Below are 24,795 nucleotides of genomic sequence, written 5' to 3' on the forward strand. Positions count from 1 at the left end.
TGCTAGCTCAGGTCTATTAAATAATATTAATATACAACTTTTGAGTTTATTGATGTACAACCCCAATTCCAGAAAAGTTTTGTAAGACGGAATAAAATCAAGAATTTGTTCATTCTCTTTAACATTTATTTAACTGACAAGAGTACAAAGAAAAATATTTCAATGTTTTCACAAGCCAAATTAATTGTGTTTTGCAAATATAAACAAATCTTGATTTTGATGGCTATAACACACTCCTGTCTTGGGACAGAGGCAAAATAAAAGTGAAAAGACTGCTTACAGGGTGAGTAAGCAGGTGAGAGTAGGTGAGAGTATAATGATATAAAAGGAACATCCACCAAAAACTCTCTCTTTACCAGCACAGCCGGGTCATGGCTTACCAATTTTTGCCATATATCATGAGAGAATTGTCAAACAATTCAAAAAACACATTTCTACTCTATATGCAAAAATGCTAAGTATTTAGGTCTTTCACCATCTAGCATACATAATTCTGTGAAAAGATTCAGGGAATCTAGAGAATCTCAGTCTGTGCAAGGCAAGGCAGTAAATCTCTGTTGAATGTGTGTGACCTTCGAGTACTCAGATGGCACTGCATGAGAAACCATCATGCTATGGTGTTAAAAAATAGCCACATGGGCTCGGGAGTACTTTGGAAAACCGTTGTCACTTAACACAGTCTGCCGCTGCATCACGAAATGCAACTTGAATCTCTGTTATGCAAGAGAAATCTATAAAATAGGCCTACATCAACTCTATGCAGAGATGCCAGTGAGTTCTCTGGGCCCGAGCTCATCTCAGATGGTCTAAAAGACAGTGGAAATCTGTGCTGTGGTCAGATGAGTCCACGTTTTAGCTTGTTTTGTGGAAAAACGGACATGATTTCTCAGTCCCAAATACTAAAGGGACCAACCAGACTTTCATCAGCGACAGGTGCAAAAGCAAACATCTGTCATGGTATGGGGGTGCATCAGTGCAAACGGTATGGGTGACTTGCTTATGTGTGACATTGAGATGTATTGGGAATGGGATTGTAAAGAGATATATACTGCCATCGAGATGACTTTCATGGGAAGCAAAACAATGCCAATTGCAACAATTAGTATCCTCAATTCCCAAACATTTGAATAGTGTAATTTAAGGAAAGGTGATGTGACACAATAAAAAAAAAAAAAAAAAAAAAATTATATTTACAAAATACACTGAAGTTGGTCTGTGATTTGTTAATTCTCTCTAACCTTTATTTACCTGACAAAAGTACAAAGAAAAGATTTTCAAAGGTTTCACTGAATCTTGATTTTATCGCATTTTACAAAATGTCCCAATGTTTTCTGGAAATGGGGTTGTATTAGTACATTTTGAAAATGAAATTAATCTTGACTAAGATTAATAAATGCTTCAGAAGTATTTTTCATTGTTAGTTCATGCTAACTAATGAAACCTTATTGTAAATTGTTACTTTAGTGTAATGAATCTATAAAAATGAATCCATATCTGACTTTACAGTTGATGCTTGCTTATTGTCAAATAAAATTAAAACGATCATATTTTATTTATTAAGACATTGTAATATTGATTTGAAATATCAAAGAGTACAGCCACCCAAATAACTCTAATGGTCAAGTAAGTAAAGATTGTAATTATGTATTTTATTAGTATGGAAATTATGAGGACAAAATAGCCTTTCTTGTGTAGTTTTTTTTTAGCTAATATTGCATTATAATGCAGTATTATGATGTAATGAGAGGTCATGCAATGCTAGGGTAATGTTTCGGGGGTTTTGTTTACCACACCTTAAAGGCAACACAATCCCTGTTATAGGCATCATCTTCGTTGAACTCGTCAGGAAAGATCATCATGGAGACCTGTTACCAACACACAAATTACAACACCTACACATTTCACACATTAGCTTTAGTACACAAACTAATAAAGAAGCAAATGATGGCTCTGATCACAACTTAATTATGTCTTTATTTTGTTCTGGAAACATCACGTCAATGACTCACCGGACGCCCATCACTCCACTCCCAGTTGTTGTTGTTATTTGGATTTCTACGATTTAGCCCCACCCAAAAAAAACGATTATCACTGTAAAGGGAAACAAAGAGTACAAATAAAAATCAATATATTTCAGAGTTATAGGAAAAAAAAACTGTGCGATCTGTACCTGATAGAGTCTCTCAGGATGAAATGTAACGCTTGCATATCTTTCGTCTCAGCGAGGCTGGGCAGATGACCTCCCAGCGCCTCACAGAAACGCTCCGCCTCTTCCCACGAACGCTTCCGGCTCAAACGCTCCTCGTGAAACACCTGCAGACCCGGAAAACACATTCAAAAAGATGTCAGTTAGATCTAACGACAAAACGTCTTCATTGTCTTGATGAATACTACCTTAACACACCTTGTAACAGTAGTTTAGGCCTTCCCTTGAGACCCACCCTGGTGCGCAGGAAGCATTGGGGTTGGTCACAATTGGATCTGGGGTGGGTTGGACCATGGATTTTATGGGTTTCTTACAGATATTACCAGCTTTGAAATGAGAGCAGTTTTTAACAGCCCAGTGGCCCAAAGGATTCCCAGTCGACATAACCACACAGCCACCGGCGAAAGCTGTAACACATATTCACATTCAAACTCAATGCAAAATCTTTTGAATTATTTAATTTATGATATTTAAAAAGTTAGGATATTGTGTTCCCCAAAAATATATTGATTGTTAGGGCAAAATTTCATGAATTTTCAAAGTTGGAAACTTTACATGGGAATTAGCCGGAATATATGGGAATTAATGGGAATAAACTGAAAATTTGTAAAATTAAAAGGTTAACACGGAACTTAAAGGGGACCTATTATGCAAAATTCACTTTTAAAAGGTGTTTGAACACAGATGTGTGTCCAAAGTGTGTCTAAACAACCAGCCTAAAATAGTAAAAATCCACCCAATACTTTTTTTATATCATTATCAATCTCCCAGAACAAGCTGTTTCAAATTACCCCCTACTCCTACGTAAGAGTAGGGAAACCTGCACTAGATCCCTCCCTGAGTGAGAAGCAGCAGTCCGACATTATAACCGTAAACAAAACGATACCTGTCCTGCTCTATCTCTATGCAGCATATTTTCTGGCTCTGTGGGCATCCTAACACAGTTCACACACAAGCACCTATACAACAGTTTATATATTAACATGACGGTACAGGCTAGTCGATTTGATGAATCAACGTAACTCCACAACAACTAAGTTACATAAATGTATCCACTAAATAACCATTCAGAAACGTCCATGTACAGTCTAAAAGTTGCAACCTCTTCCTGAGTCTCTCCATTTGTGTCTGACTCCGGTTCAAACATGTAAGGCTGCACTCGCTACTGGGTATTACTGACATTTTTCCTGAGAGAAATTCGGCTGTTATGTTGTTCCAGTATCCGAAGCTCGTGTAAAGAATCGGCAGTCTTCTGAACGGAGGCGGAGCAGCAGCTCATTTGCATTTAAAGGGACACACACACACAAAAACTGAGGGTTTTCCCCTCACACCCAAAAAGGGGCAACTTTGACAAGCTATAATAAACCATCTGGGTGGTATTTTGAGCTGAAACTTCAGACATATTCCGAGGACATCAGAGATTTATTTTACATCATGTGAAAATGGGCATAATAGGTCACCTATAAATGTAGTCGAAAAAAAACAACCATCTTACCAGATTTAATGCAAATTCCGTTGAATTTCTACTCTGTACATTCCTCAATCACATGCATACACACTACTTACTGCAGGGATATTGAGGATTGAGAGGAAAAATTTAGAGAGAAAATGCTTGCCTTTTTTGGGATCATAGAGAATATGTTTATTTTATTATTACTTTATTCAACATTCATGCTTTTTTGTTGTTCTTTGAAAGAATCAATTAAAGGTCTACTCACAAATACATTTTCATTTTAATTTTTAATTTTAATTCAAGTCAAAAATGTCTTCTTTTTTTTTCTTATGGCCAAACAAAATGTTTATATTTATGTTTGTATATGATACAGTTTGTATAAATTAACCCCAAATTTCCAATTAATTCCTTTAAATTCTTGTTAAGTTTCCAACTTGTAGTATTTCCAAGATTCACCAGCTTAAAGGGTTAGTTCACCCAAAAATGAAAATTCTGTCATAATTTCCTCACCCTCATGTCGTTCCAAACCAATTAGACTTTTGTAACACGAGAATGAACCTCATTGGTTCTCGCACGTCAAGCGAACATTCTTGAGCTTCCGTTTACCACAACTGATGTGTGAGTTGATGAATGTTAATGAGAATAAAAGCCTAAATTCAATCTGTTTACAGTTTCACTAAATTCACATTGTTTCCACACATTTCAGGATAATGTTTTGATCTGTCATGTGTATTTTGCTGTGATTAGTAATTCTGAATGGATCCGTGTACTGTAATAGTTATACGTCAAGGCTATTGGTTTAGGTTTTGTTTTTCAGCATCTCTGTGTGGTTATTTGACTTGTCTAAAATGTGAACAAGCTCTTTGTTGTTTCACTGTACACATACTATACAAAGTGAATTATTTTTTAATAGGTGCTTCAGTGTGCATACATTTATGAATTATAAGGACTGGTTGTTTGGTGTCCTTTTAGAGTCTCAAAGTGTTCTTTTTTGGAAAGACACCTAAATTTACCTTGAGAAAAGCTTGCAGAAAATACAGTTTTGTGAGAGTCACCCTTCAATCTGCTGGTTTACTTTGCTGGATATACATAATTAAAATGTTAAATAAGATAAATGGTGTATGCTTAATTTCACGATGAGCGTGTGATTAATCGTGATTATCCAATGATAGCCCTAATGCACAGTAATAAGATACTACAAAAGCTGAAAAAATGTATTAGGATATTGAACAACCACAGCCAAATCCATAATATGCATTACCTGGTTCTAGCCATTTCCAATTGGTGTAGGTGACCCGATCTGCTCTCCCATCCTGACTGATCCACTGGTACTCCCTGGACCCTTTAGTGTCCTGAAGCCCCGTCCAGAAATACGAAACCCCAGAGCCGATATACTCTTTCAGAAGACTGTTAATAAAGGCCTGTTCAAATCTAGATAGAGGATTATACATCTTCATGTTACTAAAAAATTAGAAAAATAAGCATGAGTTCTCCTATTATGTAATCAAAGTTTCACTATTATTAGTGATCATACTTGGGGGTTAGAGATTTGAACAAAAGTGTTCAAAAGTCAATCATATCTAGAGACCAGAATATGATTTTTCGTTCACTTAGAGAAGAAAGCAACTATCTAGCAACAAGAACCTCTAGAACATACACACGATTAACCGTGATTAATCGCAATTAATCGCATCTAAGATAAAAGTTTGTAAATTATACATATATATATATATATATATATATATAATCGCGATTAATTGATTTGACAGCCCTACAAATTACTCAACTGTTACCTGTTATTAATGGTGATGTGGCAGCTGTTTTTGAAGAGCATAGCCTCAGTGTCTACTTTATAGCAAGCATTACCATGTCTCCTCCAGTTCTAGAGGGTAGAATAAAAAAACAACAGATGTTTGCTTATACAGTATATCTAAATCAGATTGACATGTGGAATCTAAATGGACGGCAATAACAACAACATGAATAACAAACATTATTGATGTATTTCCCCTCGAGTTACAGAGAATTGTTCAATAGTGGCCCTCTCCGTCATGTGTCAGTCAGTAATGGTCACTCACCCCGTCTGGAGGGCAGCCTTCCTCTGGGGCGGTCTCGTTCACAACCCCCTTTACCTTACACATGTAAGCCTTTGGCTTTTCACAGTCAGACACAGACCAGGTGTGATGCTGCAAACATGCATAGAGAAATCAGAGAACAGCGCTCTTGTTCATGTGATACTGCTTAATTAAAATCTGACTGGATGAAACACACACACACACACACACACCTCTCCTGCATAGGACACGCAGTTGATGGTATTTGGTAGAAGTGGTGGAGGTTGAGCTCTAGCCCAGTATGTGAAAGACACTGGTACTTTATCGACCCATTCGAAGACTGAGGTGCTTCCATTACCCAAAAGACCAATCCATACATCGGTCTTCAGATCTGTCACACAGTTTATAATGCAAATTGGACAGATATAACACGAAACAAAAACAGTTATATATTTTCTCAGAACATGTTGTTGATACTTGTGTGTAGTGAGATGTGTTTACCTGCGTGAAAGTTTGTGTGTAGCATTTCTATTTCCTCTAAACTGTGCATGCTGGCAAGCTGAGAATTATCCATCTTACACGTGTCCTGAGCTTCATGCTGGGACAGTCTTGACTCTGTTGCACTGTGGAGTTTATAACAGAATCCTTTCCACCCAATCCAACCATCTCCACACGTTGTGGGCTTATAGACCTCCCTGACTGCTGAAACGAGAGGAAGGGAGACTGTGCAGAGAAAGAGAGAAAGAAAAGAAGGAAAACGGTACGAGAGAACAGTCTCTGACCTGTACTCGCATTGTTATTGTTATTCTTCATGCAGATGAATGGAAGCCGATTTTCACACGTCTCTGCGCCAAAATGCAGCGGCTCCTTCAGAACCCCACAGTCCTCGTCCGACAAAAGTGATCTTATTGGGATCCCTAACAAACATATGCCAAATGACAAACAAAAATGTAACACTTCAAGCAAACATAAAATATTTTTATTCATATAAAATATGTGTGTTTGCGTGTTTTATATATATATCCCAAAACTTTTTTTTATTTATTAAAAGTGTCAATGACATTTATTTATTTATTTAGTAATTTATTTAGCAGGGGCAGTACACATTAATAAACATAATAAATGCGCCAGAATTAGCCAATTATATAATCAATTATTATACTTTACAATATCATAAATGCATAAATTATATCATATATGCAATTTTTTCTGAATGATTATTTTCATCCAAAAATCTATTTAAATGCAATTCATTCATACAATGCCTTAAATACACCACTTCTATAATAGTTATAATGTCTTAATTAAAATGCATTTTAATATTTTCTTAAATTAAATTATCTTAAAAGTCACTTTAATTATCTGATCTTTTTATGACAGGGTAAGGTTAGTTCAGGATGTAAAATATAACATGGCGCAATTCTCCAAAAAACAATAGTATTTATGAAAAAACTATTCATGATATCCGTAAAAACAAACCTTTAACTTTCAGAAGTGTATGTATTAAAATTGTTATTTTACAAGATGGCCATAGCATATGATATTTTGTGTCAATAAATTTAAAAGTCATTTTTTTTTCAAAACCATAGAATTCTAGCTTTTTTAAAATTTTTTAATCTGAAAGAATAATGCTTGCATATAATAATATAACAATACAAGTCTAAAAAGGTCTAAACTGAAATGACAATTTGGTGTCTATCATTTTATTGTTGATATAGTAAATATATATACATATATTGAGCTTAATTAGTTTTTAAAAAATAATTAATTAATCAGTAAAGTGACAATTAACATAAAATAAAGCAACTATTAATGCCATTCAAATCTAGTTATCTAGATTAAGATTGCATTATTGCAGTAACATCTCCAAAAATGTATGCAAATAACTGGCATAAAAAGTGTTTACAGACACAGTTCATTACATTGACAACACACACATGGGGCGAGGAGAGGCAGAACGCCCACATCATCACAGTTGACTATCAGTCAGAGACAATGCTGTCATCACTGTCCTCAGAGACAGAGACTGATTCTGCCTGTGTTTACTGCATAAAGACGCCATTCAACTCATTAGTTTGTTATTCAGCAAAACAAATCTCATTGTATGCCCATACACACACTGCCACATTAACACTGATAGAAGTGTCATTGTCAGTGTGAACGGCAGACTCGTGTTAAGATAAGATGGAGAACAGATCCTTCATGATCTGCTAAACCTAAATCACTGTGAAACTGAATAACAGACACACTGTAAATGTACTGTAGGACCCAACAGAAGGTGGCACAGCAGGTTGTAAATGGGAAATACTTGTTCTTTCAAAAGAAAAATGCAAGATGTACTATACTATACTGTATGTCAGACATTTCACCTCTCCTAGAAGTTTGCCAGAACAACACAGGGGTTGAGTAAATGATGACCTCATTTTATTTTTTGGTTGATATATCTCTTGAAAACATAGAATAAAAAGCAATGATTTACAATAATATTAGTTATTATATACTGTGTGCTTGAAATCACCTGTTTCCCAAGGGGAATAAGATAAAGCTGATCCGTCTGACCACTGCCAACCCTGCATCCAGTCCAGATGGTTCAAGCCAATCCACAGCTTGCTTGGCAAGTCTTTCCGATCTTTAACTGCAGGGAAAGAGATAGAGAATGAACAATAAATAAAGTATGGATCACCAAATGGAATTGCAAAACTAACTAGTTAAAAAAAGTTTGTCAAGACAAACTTTGTTGACTTGAGAAAGCCTGACCAGAAAGTTTGAATTTGTTGCTAGGATGTTATGGGTGGTTGCTAGGGTGTTGCTATCCAGTTACTAGGGTGTTCTGTTTGGCTGCTATACTGTTGATAGGGTGTTCTGGTTGGTTGCTAGGGTGTTGCTATGGGGCTACTAGGGTTTTATAGGTGGTTGCTACAGTGTTGCTATGGTTTCTGGATGGTTTCCATACAGTTGCTTAGGTGTTCTGGGTGGTTGTACTATATAAAGTTATGTATTATAAATATATTTAACAGAATACTATAGTTGCAGATTGGAGGTTCAGAGATAGAGCTGGGTAAAAAAACATGAAAGCAAGTGAAAATGAGATTTGAGTCTTACAGAACTCAAGCTCTTGAGGGCTAGACACACTGAGCAGATCACCATCTTGACTCCGACAGGCATCCCGCGCCTCGTGCCAGGACACCACCGCTGTGGACACCACCTGATAGCAGCGTCCTTTCACTGGGCCTTCTTCCCATAAAGTAGAACATCCTTCCACTAAATAAAAGAAAACAGGTGGGGGGTTAGTTCAAATTCTTTCACTGTACAGACCGCCATCTGTCTGTCTCACATATGTGATTCTTTCATCTGTCTCTGACTTTTGAAGCGTTGGACAACTCTGCAATCTTTTTCCATATTTTTTTCAGAAATGATTGGAAGCCATGATAAAGGAATGTGCAACAAACATGAGTTATAGTTAAAGTGGCTTTGCAAAAACAGAACAGTGCAAGTCAATGTCTTTTCCCTGCTGAAAACTGCAGCTTAAACCAGCATGAGTTCACTTAAAACCACATTAAGTAGGTCAGCATGGTGTTTGTGGGAAAAACGGTTCATTTATGTTAATGTATTAGTTTGTTTATCTCCACACATTGATTGGAGTTTGGATAAGAAATGAATAAATGAAAAACGGCTTCCAATTACAAAAAGTGTATCCCTTTATTATACCAATGTTTACATCAGTTGTAATTGCGTTGGAATTAATAAATAAAAGTATCCAATAGTCAGTAGTTTAATGTCACATTGTTTTGTAAAATGAGTCACGTTTAATGGGACTGCTCTCTGGAAAACACCCAGAAGCTGTGGTGGATGTAAACTTTACCGTATTTCAGACAAGTTCCCCACTTCTTATCTAGATCATAGTTTGCTGTAGTAGAGCACCAGTCCAGCGTTCTCTCGCCAGTGCCAGGCAGGCAGCTGTGGTGCCAGGTCCCGTTGTAGAGAAAGGGGAACTCACAGGGTGCCCCGTTAGAATTCCCCCCGCTTGTGTGCATTCCTGAGAAATAGAGGAACAGGAATTTATACTGTTTGTGGGTTTATGTAGTTATGCTTCAGCTTCGCTCAACAAATTGTCCCCAGAAGTCAGCTAAATCTGACAAAATGTCCCCTCGGTCGCATCCTTAAAAGAATAAATGACTCATACATAAAAAGGAAATGTTCCTCAGGGTAGAAACATGGGGTAAATTTAGTTTTAGAGTGAAGCAAACAGACTACGGCTGAAAAAATACAGTAAAGACCACGACTGCACAAAAATATATAACAGAATTAATATATAACATCCATGCAGTCAGTGAGTAACCAGTTAAAAGCATCCAAAATACAGAAAAAATTAAATTGTTTAAAAATCTGTTTTAATTTTTTTTTATATAAAATTACATAAAAATAAAAAGTGTAAAACTAAAATAATATATTGTTTTTTAAAAATTAAAGTAAAATTAACTTTTATAAAAAGTAATAATAATAATGACAATATATATATATATATATATTTAAAAAAATTAGGATCATTAAGATTTTTGTTTTAAAAAATTAATAGTTTTATTCAGCAGAGAAGATTTGTTTCAAATAAATGCTGAAATCCTGAAATTGAAAATTCCCCAAAAATATTAAGCAGCTGTGTAACACTGATAATAATAACAAATGTTTCTTAAGCACTAAATCAGCATATTAGAATGATTCAGATTTGCATCACAGAAATAGATACATTTTAAATTGTAATATTTACAATATTAGTGTTTTTTCTGTATTTTCTATCAAATAAATGCAGCTTTATTAAGACTTAAATTGTAGTGAAAAAAAAAACTTTTTAATAGTAGTGCATATTTTATGTAAAAACAGGAACACATTTAAAAGATAAAAATAGAAACGTATTCAGCCGACCTAACAACCACATTCAGCAGCTGTGACACCAAATTCTCAAACGTTTTTGTATCAAAATGCTTACTATCTGAGAATGTGCAGATTCGCTGGGCACAGAGCAACAAAAGTTAGTCAAAAGAAAAACAGAAAGTAAATTCAGACGAGTCGTTAACTTGTATACTGTCAGATATTAAGCAATCGAGCAGGTGGAGTTTCCCGTTAAACTCCATTCCAGTATTGCTACAGTCACATGACTCAACACGGGTTAAACCAGTAAGCAAACATCCAGAGCAAAACCTAAACCTATTCTTGCAGAGCAAAGAATAGCAGATGAACTGGATGATCTGAGCAACAGTTAAACCGCAGCAGCCACCCCCCCACCCCACATTAACACACACACAGAATTGTCTCTAAATGTACCTACAGTATCTATCAATGTAGCAACAGGAAATCCCCTTTGAATAAAAAATGTTATGGTCTAACTTATTGTGTCAACCTCATTCTGTAAACACGATTTTGTTTTCAGGCAAACTAATAAAGTAAATAAATAAATAACCGTGTGGCCTCATTTCAATAAGTTGTAGAGTCAACCAATCAGATTAGAGCTTGCAAGATCAAGTGCTTTTGTGCATTATTTAGCATACACCTTTATCTAAAGTGATTTATAAGGTCAATCACCCTGGACAACCTTTTTCAAAGGCACAATGGTTCATGCATCACTTTTTCTGGGCTTTGACCCAACAACCATTCAGCTACCAGTTCAGAGCATGCCCCATTACAGCCTACAGTATTTTACTGTTTTTGAAATAGCCTAAGTCTCTAATGCTCACCAATGCAGGATTTATTTGATCAGAAATCAGTGACACAATTTTATACAATTTTAAAGAACTATTTTCTGTTTAAACTATTTTCTGTTTAAATGTATTTTAAAATATAATTTATTAATGTGAGGGCAAAGCTGATTTCTCAGCATCATTACTCCAGTCTTCAGTGTCACATGATCCTTCAGAAATCATTCTAATATGCAGATTCAATTTTTATCTTCTTCTATTCATCGAAGAATCCTGAAAAAATGCATCACGTTTTCCAGCAGCAAAAACGACATTTTCAACATTGATAATAATAAGAACCATTGTTAATAATTTAGCACCATTAATAATTCATAAAAACTGAGCACTTAATCCGCATATTAGAACAATTTCTGAAGGATCATGTGACACTGAAGACTGGAGTGATGCTGAAAATTCAGCTTTGCCATCACAGGAATTAATTAAATATTAAAATAGAATTAGAAAGAGTTCTTTTAAACTGTAATACATTTCACAATGTTACTGTATTTTAGATTTTTTCAAAAACTACATGTAGTGTAGGTATATGAAAAAGCGGTACTGTCATACTTCGATACGCCCGCTGACAGATGTTATCCAAGCTCCCTCCTCTTTTCCAAGTGTCCTGTCCGTCCCTCTTGGCGGTGACGGAGTCGTCAGGCCCGGCGCTGAGTTTCATTTGGTATTCTGTGTAGATGACGTCCTCGTAGCACTTCCACCGCAGAATCTCCGTGGAGTCGCAACTGGACAGGGTCACGGTTTTGGAGCGCACCTCCAGACCCAGACACTTAGACGATTCCACGTGGAACAGCCTGTGGGCCGAACCCCACTTCCACGACGCGGCCGGGACTAACGAACAATTTCCCAACTTCAAGGCTTCATTCTGGACCAGGAGGCATTTCCCATTCTCATTGTGCTGGATAGTAAACGTGTCATCTCCTGCGTAAATAAAACAGTTTGTTATTTGATGATTATCTGAGAGAAGATGACAGTGGAGAAAAATCGACTCTGAAATCTAATGTGCAAAAACCAAACACTGTAACATGTGCTTTTAATCAGTTTTAGCTAAATCAGCAAAGATAATTAAGATCCAAGTGTCCTTAGATGCCCTTTTTACAGACGCAATAGAGAAGCTTTGGTGAATACATGAGGAAAGCATATTTTTTAATGTTTTGCCAATCATTATTATATGTTCGGGTCTTAAGCAACCCGGATCTATATTTGACACGGATGGATCTCTACCTGTACCGATATTATAAAACTCTCCTGATATTAGAGTAACAATAACAGAAGAATAAAATAAGGCACATTTTGTTAACTTAGAGCTCATTTCCCAGTACATTCGGCATCTGGCTCATATTCGAGATCTCAAACATATTCTCAGAACTATCGTTTTTAACTTCTTCAAAACCAATATTTTGATCGCTGACAGCTTCCTCACCATATTCACCATCAAGTGACAGTGACACTAATATTTGATTGCGTTCAGTATTGCTCTGCAGTAAATCGCTGAGCCATTTCAAGTTTTGCTGATGATGCCTCCTATTCTTTTGTTTTCTGCCTGCGGTAACTAACTATAAGTGAAACGTCACTTCATCATTGAAAGTAAAGGTGAATTGCAATTATTCACTCATCAAAGATTCAATTATTGTTGTGCAGAAAAAAATATACTTAAAATAAAAATAAAAAATAAAAATAAAAAAAATACACTGTTCTGTCACACACCTCGGGTCGTTAGCGACCCTATTCAATTTTTTACAAAAAAATGAATTAAAAAACACTATTATTTTTCTTGTTGTATTGTTTATAATTAATTGATTGAGGAATACTAAGAAGGTTGATGTCTAACTTTAAAAAATGAACGAGAAGAAGGATAGTGAATGACGTCCCGGGCCACTAAAGACCCGAGGTATGCGTTTATGGGTTAATCAAGACATATCTATTTGTATATAAGTGCAGAATGTCTAGAGTCGGCTGCAATCTTTGTTTACACAGCAGTGTGTTATTGTTGAAGCAGCCTTGGAGCGCATTTAAATAAACACTGGGTTATTAATTGGTATTTCTCTCTTGCCAAAGTTAAGTTATTTTCCACAACATCTGATAAAGTGTCATGGTTGTGTCATAATGGTGTCTGCACTCTGCTTTGCACTTGGCTGTTTGGAACAACAGGCAGAAAACAAAGGGCTTTTGAGTCATGGAGTGCTCTGTTGAGGGTGGCGCGTAACTGCAGGCCCAACCAAACAAACACTACATCAACAGTTCTCTGAGGAACACGGCTGCAAATCTTTGTTTGTTAACCAGTTTATTTACATATTTAACCGACATACAAAGCATATGTGTGGACATGCTAGAAAATAATAATCTATTCGGTAACAACAAAAGTTTCATTTGTTAACATTATCTGATGTATTAACTAACAACGAGCAATACATTTGTTACAGTATTTATAAATCTTTGTTAATATTAGTTAATAAAAATACAATCATCCATTGTTTGTTCATGTTAGTTCACAGAGCATTAATTGTTAACAAAAACAACATTTGATTTCCATAATGTATTAGTAAATGCTGAAATTAACGTTAATGAAGATTAATAAATGTTTTGTTCATTCTTAGTTCATGTAACTAAAGTAGTTAGTTAACTAATAAAACATTATTGTAAAGTGTTACCATATTCAATATATAAGTACGTATTTTAACATGTTATCATAATCGTATTCTCAATTCTTATATTACATCATACAATTTTATTTAATAATACATACAAATTATTAGTTATATAATTAACTTGAATAAACTATGAAAATGTTAATAAAATATAACATAAATAAATGCGTATTGATACTGTAATCATATTTGATTGTTGATATTTATTATAATACTATACACTTTTTTAATTATAAGTTTGAATTATGTTTATGAACATACTATAAATAATATAGTAAAATACAAGGCAAACCTGAAGCCTCGAAGGAAAACAGTTTAAAGGCTTAAGGCCATAAAAGTGTCACGGAAGTTCTTTGTCTCACTTCCTCCCCCACTAACACAAATAAATATATAAATATAGTTATTCAATATATCAATACAATTTGATGTTTATATTGTATTTCAAATATGTAATTAATTAGAATGTTTAATCAATTATATTTATAAATACATACAGGCCTACATATAGGGTATAATGACAAGTATATATAAATATAAATAATACAGTAAATATAGCAGATTTGGTATATAAAAAGGATATGGACTTCATCATTTGAGTGCTTTCTCTCTCTCACACACACAAACACACACACACACACACACACACACTTAACAGAAATATGAGGAGGTGTTTTGCAGAAGGCTGATATGAGCCGTGATCGCAATGAGGCAATGAAGTGGCTTAATATGTCAGTGCTGTTAAAAACTGTGTAGGCTATTGATTTCCAAAAATTGGTCATGACCCTCTAAACAGGCAGCATGTGACCGACACACCAGACCCACGAACTCACACATGCCAACTGAATTAACAAATGGCCCACGTATGAGTGTATTAAATACTTCAGAACGCAAAATTATATAACCAACTGAAACAACCTGCTTAACTCCCTCGAGGTAACAGCACCTTCACCGTCAGACAGGCGGGGCTTCGGTCATTTTAGGCTTTTCATGTTTTAAATTTCAAAATGGTTCAATAATTATTGTATCAATAGCAGTGAGTATGATATTACAGAGGATGTATATCATACAGAACAGAAAGGCAGACTTACCGCTGTTTACAGCTAATGCGTAACTTGGAGCTACGCTTTCTCCTGAAAGTAGGAATATAATAGTGTAAAACAACTTGTGTGTGCTCCAATTCATGATGAGAAATGTAAACAACCCCTCCTGACTGCAGTCACACGTTTCTCCAGACTACATATGCTTGCAATGGCCAGGTTTGTGCTCTCACGCTTTAAGCGGCAGATAATCCCCCTTGATGATGTTGCCTCGACACTCCTGAAACATTTTCTGTTTCTGTTTATTGCGAACCAAACGGGCCGCTGTGGTGTGTGTCAGCTGTCAAGTAGACTACGTCATGGTGCAAACGCCACGCCCAAATATAAAGTGCTGCTGCTTCTGCTTATTGATCGTGCTTCGTGTGTCTCATCCTCTTTGTATATTATAGCAACATTGATTATTAAAGCTGTTTTTTGTAGCTTGGTGGGTCACTAAAGTTTTAAAATAATTAATAGTCGTGTATTTGACTATTCAATCAGCCCAATGTGTTTTAATATTAAATATAAACATTCAGTTTTAAATATTATGATAATTACAGTAGTGTGTGTGTGTGGGGGGGGGGGGCAGTGTCGGGGGTAACGCATTACAAGTAACGCTCGTTACGTAATCAGATTACTTTTGTGCAAGTAACTTTAAAAGTAAGCATTACTTTTAAATGTTTTCCCATGGATTTTACTGACACCTCTCCAGTCCCCATGTTAAGAGAAATCTGGAGGAACTTCAGAGGCGTTGTGTGCGCTGTGTGAACATTATGGTTATTGTAGTTCTAAACTTAATAATGTGAGCAGGCGTTTACTCATCTCACTTGCACACAAAAATTCCGTATTTATCAAAATGAATAAAAACAGTAGCATGCATACTCAGAATTATATGCAAACATGCAATAACTAAATATGTTAAATTACACAAATATACTCTATCCAATTCAAACTTGCCAATAAACAAAAATGACTTTAGATAAACATCCCTTTTTTTCCCCCCTGAAGTATGACTGTTGAACTTTCAATGCTGAAAGGTTTGTTTGAGCTGTACATGTGTGAATTTACATTTCCTTCAGCCAGGTTATTAATTTCTCTTTTGGTGTAAAAGGGCCTTTACATTTGCCAAAAATATAACTTTTTTGTTAGCCTATTAAAAAACAAACAAGCAAGCCCAGCATAGATGAGGAAAAGTAATGCAAAAGTACCGTAACATATTACTTTCCATAAAAAGTAACTAAGTAATGCAATTAGTTACTTTTTTAGCAGTAACACAATATTGTAACACATTTTAAAAAGTATAATTTCCCCAACACTGCTTGTGAGAGCCAAATATCCTAGTGAAATATTATGACAACTGACTAGTGAGGACATTTTCCTGGTCCTTATTAGTTCAAATAGGTTTATTTGATTTTAGGGTTAGAGAATATAATATACAGTTTGTACAGTATAAAAATCATTATGTCTATGGAAAGTCTCCATAAAACATGAAAACCCAACATTTGGGTGTGTGCATGTTTTTTTTTTTTTTTATGGTTATAGTACATGTACATTTAATCATGTAGACGCTTTTATCCAAAGCGAATTACAAATTCGGGGAGAGCAATAGAAGCAATAAAACGGACAAAATGGCAACAATATGCAAGTGCTGTGATCATTCCCAGTTAGTCCAGCGCAGTACATGTAGCAAGGTTTATATGTATGTATATATATATATATATATATATGTATATATATATATATATAGAATAGTCCGTGCTAGTATTAATGGGTTGTGTTGCCGAAAAAGTTATGTCTTCAGCCGTTTCTTAAAAATGGCCAAAGACTCAGCAGCTCAGGTTGAGCTATATTGTAAATTGTTTTGTACAGTATACATTTTGTGTATGAGATTGTTAGACTTTATTGTGTTTTGTTTCATGTTGGGAGCAAATTCCTCATAAGAACAATGTTACTACATAGATGGCACAAAAACTCCAATATCCACTGCTTATTTTGGTTAATTGGTTTTACATACAGTATGAACTATCTTTTTCATTAACCTGTGATTAATATAATGAGGAGGTACAAATGAATTTGTTGTACTTTGCTGTTGTAATTCAAATTAATTGTTTTTGTAGATTCATTGTACTAGTGCAAAGTGCCTGTGCAAAATCAGTTTTTGCGTGTGTTTTTAGTAATTGTTGGTTCGGTGTGTTTTTAGTGCTCATTGTTACAATGACACAGCAAAAGCTCAGTGGCATTTTTATCTGTGCATGGTAGAAAGCAAATACGGATACTGACATAATGACATACAATAAATATGGAAAATTGAACTACATGGTTGAGGGAGCAGGCTGCACAGTGAACTTTTAGAAAACGCTATGCTTGAGCAAACAGTTTGTGAATAGGCTACTACAAATGATGGCCAAGAGACTGTGAACGCATTGAATAGGATATGTTTAGTTGGTGAATAGCATAGGCTACTATTGCACAGTAGCGTTAACGTTAAACGCACCAGAATAAAATTTAATATTCAGAAGTAAACAGTGTAGCTGACTTACAGATTCAGTTAACATCCACAAATGAATAAGAGCGACGATTCAGGGAGCAGGCTACACAGTGAACTCCGAAAAAACGCTTCGCTTGAGCAAACAATTTGTGAATAGGCTACTACAAATGATGGCCGTGAATAAAATATAATATTCAGAAGTAAACAGTGTAGCTGACTTAATGTTTAGCTGACAGAGTGTTTATGTCAGAATGTTCATTTTTAAACCACAACCCTCTAATGTCACAATGTTTATTTTTAAACCACAACCCTCTAATGTCAGAATGTTCATTTTTAAACCACAACCCTCTAATGTCACAATGTTTATTTTTAAACCACAACCTTCTAGGTGCTTCTTTTACCGATATATTTACCGATATCTTTTGCATTTCTAATCCAAACAACATCAAACTTGGCACTGCACTTACTCGTGCCCGTAGCGAGACACTTGTCAAGTTTGAAATCCATCGGACTAATGGTTCGAGAGACGTGCGAATAAGAGACACACAAACAGATAGACAGACAGACAGAGGTCTGCAATTTATAGATTGATAATTATAGACGAGAAGATTTTAATATATTTTTTCAAGTTTTCTTGAAAACTGGTCATGAAAAGAAAAAAAAGAAAAGAAAAAAGCCAAAATTTACACTGACAATTGTACTTCTTTAGAAACAAAACTGCTAAACAATGATAAAAACATTAAAAATGTAAACAGTGACACGCAATAATACTATGAAGACCAATCACAAATATAAACACATAGTCTTACAGTAACATACAAGTTCAGAATGTAACTGCTTATCAAAATGTACTACAAATACATGAAATGTGTGTCGATTAAACAAAAACAATGATGCCACGATTGTCTTGCCAGATATATAATTAAAAATAAAAATAAAATTCCAAGGCAGTTTTATACTCATTTCTTATTACAGAGGGGATTCCCGAAACTGAAACGTGCAGCCTTTCCTGTGTGTGCTTCATTCACTTTTTTGTGACAATTAATGAAGCACTAATAGCCTAATTTCCGTTAGACAATGCAGAAAGTTATAGAAGCACATTCAGTAAAATACAGAGGAGCAAAACAGCCGAAATGAAGATTTGAACTAGGGGTCAAGTTTTTTAACCACAGAAGAAGAATCTGAAGTGCATAACATGGCTCCGGTGCAATGGGAGCTGTGCAAGGTGTATAAGAACAAACACGTAATCCAAACAAACACACTTTAGCTCAAACTAGTTTCAGGTATCAAAGGAGAGAATACAACACTAAAATAAGGTTGTGTAACTGATAACACCACCAACTGTGCAAGGTAAACATTTATTCATGGCCACACTGTTCTTCTGTGCTTTGGTGTGCAGAGGCTTATTTTGAATATGTGGACTCTTTTACTGTAGTTTATAGTTCTATCTAGAACAAGCTACTTGTAAAAACAAGCTTCCTGGTGTAGATGAACTATTAAAAGACATCAAAAGATATGTTCTTCCTGGGTAGGAGGATCACCCCAGCTAACCTTCTCAGTACTTCGGCTAACGTTCTGGAATGTTCTTTCAGTAATATTAATAGAATTAAGTTATTTGTTACTTCAAAGCGTTCCCATTATGTTCCCATAACCGAGAAAAACATTTTTAAAACATTTAAAACATGGACCTTTGGAATGTTTCAGAGAACATTCAGAAAAAAAACGCTTTCATAACTTAACGGGAACGTTAGCCAAAAAGTTCTTTGAACATATTTTTGTTAGCTGGGACAGAGATCCGAAAGTTGCATTGTTTAATAGTTGCAATAGTTGAAGAGTAAAACTTAAAGTCAACATGAAATGACATCCACTTCCCCTTTTACTTTCACAATGAGATGAACGTTTCAAAATGTGACATCATTAAAAGTGGCTGTTTCATACAAAAGTTTGCAGTCAATTATTGTTTAAAAGTCGAGGTGGAGCGAGTTATTACATTTTGATATTTTTTTTTTTTACAAAGATAAGCAAAACTTGCACAGAATGAACGGAACCCGCATTGAAAGTACACTCAGTAATTGTTATGTTTTTGTTTGACACATTAAAAAAAAATCTTTCTGCGTACTGAGTAAACCTTTAAGAAAGTGATGTACCCGAAATGGTCATTTTTTGTGATAATGTCCTTATTCATATATTTTCATATATTTAACTTGTTATTGATAATTCATTTATTTCATTGCACCAGAAAGTAAATTGGGTCAATTTTGATTTCATGTTGACTTTAAAGGCCTGTTCACAGAAAGACGAATGTTCGAAGCAAAATAAGTGCAATAAACATTTTAATTCAAATGAACAGAAGTTAATGTGTCTGTTTAGACCGTCACAAACATCCCCATGCTGTCAATGTGAACAAATTTCTTTTTTTTAACAGAGAGGGGTTCTAAACTCTTTTTCTATTGCTGGTGATGAACTGGCCAACCAATAAGATCCACACTTTTTTGGTCACATGCCCAGAGCCACTGCTGTTCCATAAAACTAAAGCTGTGTCCGAAACCGCTCCCTATCCACTATATAGTGCACTATATCGGGTGTCGGCCACCCAATTCTGAGTGAACGACATCATTCCCTACATTCGTTCACTACTTTTACCCACAATCCTCTCTGAATTCGAGTGTACATTCGATGTAGGCTACACTTGCTGAAGCACTATTTCATAAGTCTATTATAATTCCTTATTTAGGCATTAACTCAATTTAGTGTTTTACTAACAGCCAGGTGTTGTTACCTCATTAAACTGTAAGGAAGAGATGATAATTTGGTGGATGATTTAAAAATATTCGTCAATCATCTGTAGGTGTGTATTCATTGGAATGTAATAATCATAACGGTCGCCTGAGGGCGCTCAACGACCACGTCATCTGTGAGCGTGAACGTTTTTAACAATTTCAATCGACGAAACTACAAAGCTGGTACGGAGGTATATATAAATACAAAATAAAGTCATTATGATTGTTATTGTTGTTAATATTACTCCTAATATCACTCCTTGTAGATATAGTGCACTCAAATGCCATTCACTATATAGGGATTAGTGAATGAGTGAAGGAGTGAGTGGTTTCGGACACAGCTTATGTGTGCGTCTGAAAGCTTAAAAATGCTGCCTTTGGAGGATGCATTCCAAGATAGGAAGGCATCAAAGCACGTCTGAAACCAATATCAGAGCCCGTCTACGGAGAGCCTGGCCACTCCCTATTAAGTCCTATTGTGCTGAATTTTGGTTGTAGTTCCACCAGAGTTCCACTGGGGGCGATCGCCCATGAGTGCAAAATGAATGGGAGTCTATGGAGCTAGACGGCTAAATTTGTCTCTTTTCACCCGATTGCCGTTGAGAAATCTCAGATTTGATTGTAGGTTTTGCAAGCTCAACATGGGTTATAGGTCGAAAGTTGAATGAACGAGTACTTTCGATTTCTTACAGGTTGAGTTGTTGTTGCCCATAACACGCTAGCATTCTGCTAATGAACGCTGATTGGTCAGTGAAGGACTGATTACCACCAGAGATACCACTTGATGGCATCGTGGCATCCGAAGCGGGACAGAAACAAACAAAACAAAAACTCTTCTAGCACGTGTATTTACCTGTGTCAGCTGTGTTGTCGATGCCTCGAGAGAAAAGAAAGTGCAGAGCGCGAAAGCACCAAAGTGACTGAAGGATTGCCGTAAAGCAGTATCTCTGGTCGTACGATGTATGACGTCATTGACATTTTACAAGACTTTTTAAAGCAAATAAGTGACTCTAAAAAATGATATCCTGAGAAAAGTGGATTTTGAGGGGTATAGCGCCATAGACCTCCATTCATTCTGCACTCGTCCTGTGAGTGCCCTCATATGGAACCAGAGTGGAACTGCAACCAGTTCAGAAGCCGGAAGTTTACTGAGAGTGGAACTTCTCCCCTTATTAGACATTCTCTGCCAATATTAGCTTCACTTCCTGTCTCCTGAAATACCTTTATCTGATCGCTTTTTAAAGGCAGCATAGATTCATCCTTGCCTCCCTTTGATATCCTGTGCGTTCCATTCTGTGACAGTTAAAAGAATAGTTAACTTCAAAATGAAAATTCTGTCATCATTTACTCACCCTCAAGTTGTTTCAAACCTGTATGAATTTCTCTCTTCTGTTGAGCACAAAAGAAGATATTTTGAAGAATGTCGGTAACCAGACAGTTGATGGACCCCATTGACTTCAAATGTATAACTATGGAAGTCAATGGGGTCCATCAACTGTCTGGTTACCGACATTCTTCAAAATATCTTCTTTTGTGCTCAGCAGAAGAAAGAAATTCATACAGGTTTGAAACAACTTGAGGGTGAGTAAATGATGACAGAATTTTCATTTTGAAGTGAACTATTCCTTTAAGCTAAAAATAAAATGCCATCAGAAAGTTGTGGTTGCTGGTCAGTTTGTGTGTAAATGTACATTTTTGACCAACGTTTTCCATTTGTGATGTCATTTCTGGTGAGAAATTACTGTTGTAGAAATTTAGTTATCACCAAAGCTCTCTCTATTTTGTTGTAGATCATTAAACCGTTTTATGAGGTATCTTCGTTGCCAAATAAAGCCACGGGGCAACAAATCAGCTGCCTAAGCTTTCGGACGCAGCCTTTGCTTTTCAAAGTATTCAAAAAATACTTTGAAAAGCAAACTGATGTGTTTTCTTCTCAGACACCTTTTGGTATTTCGGCTTGCCTTTAAACGCCACTTACTGTTAGAGAGTGAAACTGCAGTTTTATTCAGTCCGCCTGACGGTTTTTACGCATTGGTCTAAAGACATATCGCATTCGAAAATCGCATTGAATTTTCATGCTGAACATTCGTGTTGATGCAAACAGGCCGTAACATCTACACACAATATCAAACCACATTCAACCAACAAGGCCATTTGGCCATTTTAACTTTTACATTCTAGAGGAATTCTGTTGTTGTCCTGAATATGAGACAAAGTGTAAAAAGCCCCATTTCCTACTTCATAAAGAATATCCCTTTCATATTAATTTTAAATGGACTGTAGTGGGATTGACCTGTATGTAGCGACGGTACGGACAGACAACTCAACCATCTTTATCATATTCCCACTGGAGTCTCCCTGACTGAACTAACACACTCTCACGCAAGTCACACACGAATGCATGCACCTGTACACTCACAGACGCGTACTAGTCCCGTGCTTGTGTCTCTAGGTCGGGGAGTAAAACATTCTCATCTTGATCACTGGCTTGGGAGCTTGTCTGTCTGTAATAGGCACTGCCAAATGTCGGAAGCCTCTGGATGCAAAGAGAGTTTCTCTTGTAAAGAAGCCACAACGATCCAGTCATCACAGCAAACAAAACAATGGCCACCAAAGCAGCCACTGAGATCACACCTCTGTGCAGACCTGAAACCAAATGACACGTCTTAGAGCATACTTTATAACATGTTATCTTATTTTCATATGCCTGACTATGATTGAAACTGAGAACTAAACACTGTAGACATATTACAAATAAAATAATTTACACTTAATTTTGAGGTACTGTAGTTATCGCTTAAAAACAGAGCTGATAGTGTTGCAGAGTACACAGATGAAGTGTCATTTCCTCAAAAATATGATTCAGCAAAAAAGATTATTCTAACCTTTCAATGGCTCCACTTCTACCTCTTTGATGGCTCCTGTGATGGAAAGCAAAACATCTGAATGAATAATGATTTTTAATTATTTTTATTTTTTACTTTTGTGAGGGCTATTCCTTTAACCTCATCCTCTCCTCATGTCAATGTTTGTTTATGTTTCAAATAAAAATCAATCAGTCACAATGCACACAGATATGAAGTGGTTAGATTTGATGGCATCTGAACGAACAGTGTTATGCATGAAATGGTTAGTTATTTTGAAATCAAGTTATTTTACAAAATGTATTGATCAAATCTAGTAATATAAAGTTAAATAAAATAACAACAACAAAAAAAATCTCCCAAACAATTTGCATTAAAAAATAGAAAAAATATTATCCAAATGAAATGATATAAGCTTTCTGGACAAAGCAAAAAAAAAGTATAATTTTAGGGCTTCAGGCTATTTTGACCCGTGAGAAAAGGATTTATTACAAATACGGAAGGATAGGATGACGTTAAAAGATTCTTATTTTGCAACTTGTGAGTAGGGCTGCAACAAACGATTATTTTGATAATCGATTAATCTAACGATTATTAGAACGATTAATCGACTAATCGTCGATTATTTTGCCGACTAATCAGTAAGTTTGGAACGATTATTCAGCCTTTTCAATTAGTTAAAACACTGAGTTATACATATTCTAACTATAATATGAAAAAAGAAAATCACTTCAGCTTTTGAAATGGTTGGTTTAATGAACTTTGAGCAACTAAACAGGTCATTCTCTTTAAGTTTTCAGATTTCTGTCCAACTCAAATCACACACAAATGCAAAAAGCATTGGTTAAATATTCGGTTCTCTTTCAATAGAAAAAAATAAACAAAAAAAAATTATCAGCTGCATTACAGACACACTTAAACTGCAAACAATTATTATAAGAATACAATTTTAAAAAAAATTGACAGCTGAGCTGACAGAGACATTCTCATTCACCTTTTAATTTACAGTATAAAAAAATAACTGACATGATATTCTTCATAACATCTCTTTTTGTAAGTCTTCATGAATATGGAACAAAATACAGGCAAGTGATAAGACTGTAATAACTAATAGTTACAATAATAAAAACAGCCCTGACTCCTAAGCTCGATCAGGCTTTATTCTATGCAAAAATAATCATCACATTACTGTAATTATATTATTATTGTTAATATTATTGCTATTATTAGTAGTATTGCATTCTCTAAAAAGAGATTTACTGCTAGTTATTTACGTTAGCTTCAGCTGGAGAACATTCACCTATACCTCTCACTGGCTCGTCTCGTGCCGGGTTTTTCCTCTTTAAGTGTTTTAACATGCATGTTGTGCTCCCGTGAAAAGCAAGTTCCGCCTTGCATGTATTGCACACGACAGCATTCTTGGTTTGAAGTTTTGTGAAACTTTCACACACCATGCTAGTTCGGATTCGTTTGCACTCCGTC

The 24,795-nt window shown here is 35.6% G+C and overlaps 1 protein-coding gene across 3 annotated transcripts in view; it reads right to left on the reverse strand.

Annotated features, from left to right (window-relative positions):
• The window catches only part of LOC308685993 (secretory phospholipase A2 receptor-like), a 70,843-nt gene that overhangs the window by 15,310 nt on the left and 30,738 nt on the right, over window positions 1-24,795 (reverse strand). Inside the window, exons 1-15 of one of the 3 annotated variants that reach the window (XM_081358177.1) lie at window positions 15,194-15,498; window positions 12,010-12,378; window positions 9,576-9,749; window positions 8,816-8,974; window positions 8,232-8,348; window positions 6,496-6,630; window positions 6,215-6,412; window positions 5,947-6,104; window positions 5,738-5,845; window positions 5,453-5,541; window positions 4,921-5,090; window positions 2,405-2,613; window positions 2,171-2,313; window positions 2,010-2,091; window positions 1,794-1,865 (exon numbers count right to left, since the gene is read on the reverse strand). In XM_081358177.1, coding sequence (XP_081214303.1) covers window positions 1,794-1,865; window positions 2,010-2,091; window positions 2,171-2,313; window positions 2,405-2,613; window positions 4,921-5,090; window positions 5,453-5,541; window positions 5,738-5,845; window positions 5,947-6,104; window positions 6,215-6,412; window positions 6,496-6,630; window positions 8,232-8,348; window positions 8,816-8,974; window positions 9,576-9,749; window positions 12,010-12,378; window positions 15,194-15,287 — 2,277 coding nt within the window. In that variant the 5' untranslated portion in view covers window positions 15,288-15,498. Of the gene's footprint in view, window positions 1-1,793; window positions 1,866-2,009; window positions 2,092-2,170; window positions 2,314-2,404; window positions 2,614-4,920; window positions 5,091-5,452; window positions 5,542-5,737; window positions 5,846-5,946; window positions 6,105-6,214; window positions 6,416-6,495; window positions 6,631-8,231; window positions 8,349-8,815; window positions 8,975-9,575; window positions 9,750-12,009; window positions 12,379-15,193; window positions 15,499-22,868; window positions 23,096-23,334; window positions 23,371-24,795 lie in introns of those variants that run through there. The other 2 variants (XM_081358176.1, XM_081358178.1) reach the window with 2 other exon arrangements.

The sequence above is a fragment of the Scardinius erythrophthalmus genome, assembly GCF_964197995.2.
Source record: "Scardinius erythrophthalmus genome assembly, chromosome: 25".
NCBI lineage: Eukaryota > Metazoa > Chordata > Actinopteri > Cypriniformes > Leuciscidae > Scardinius > Scardinius erythrophthalmus.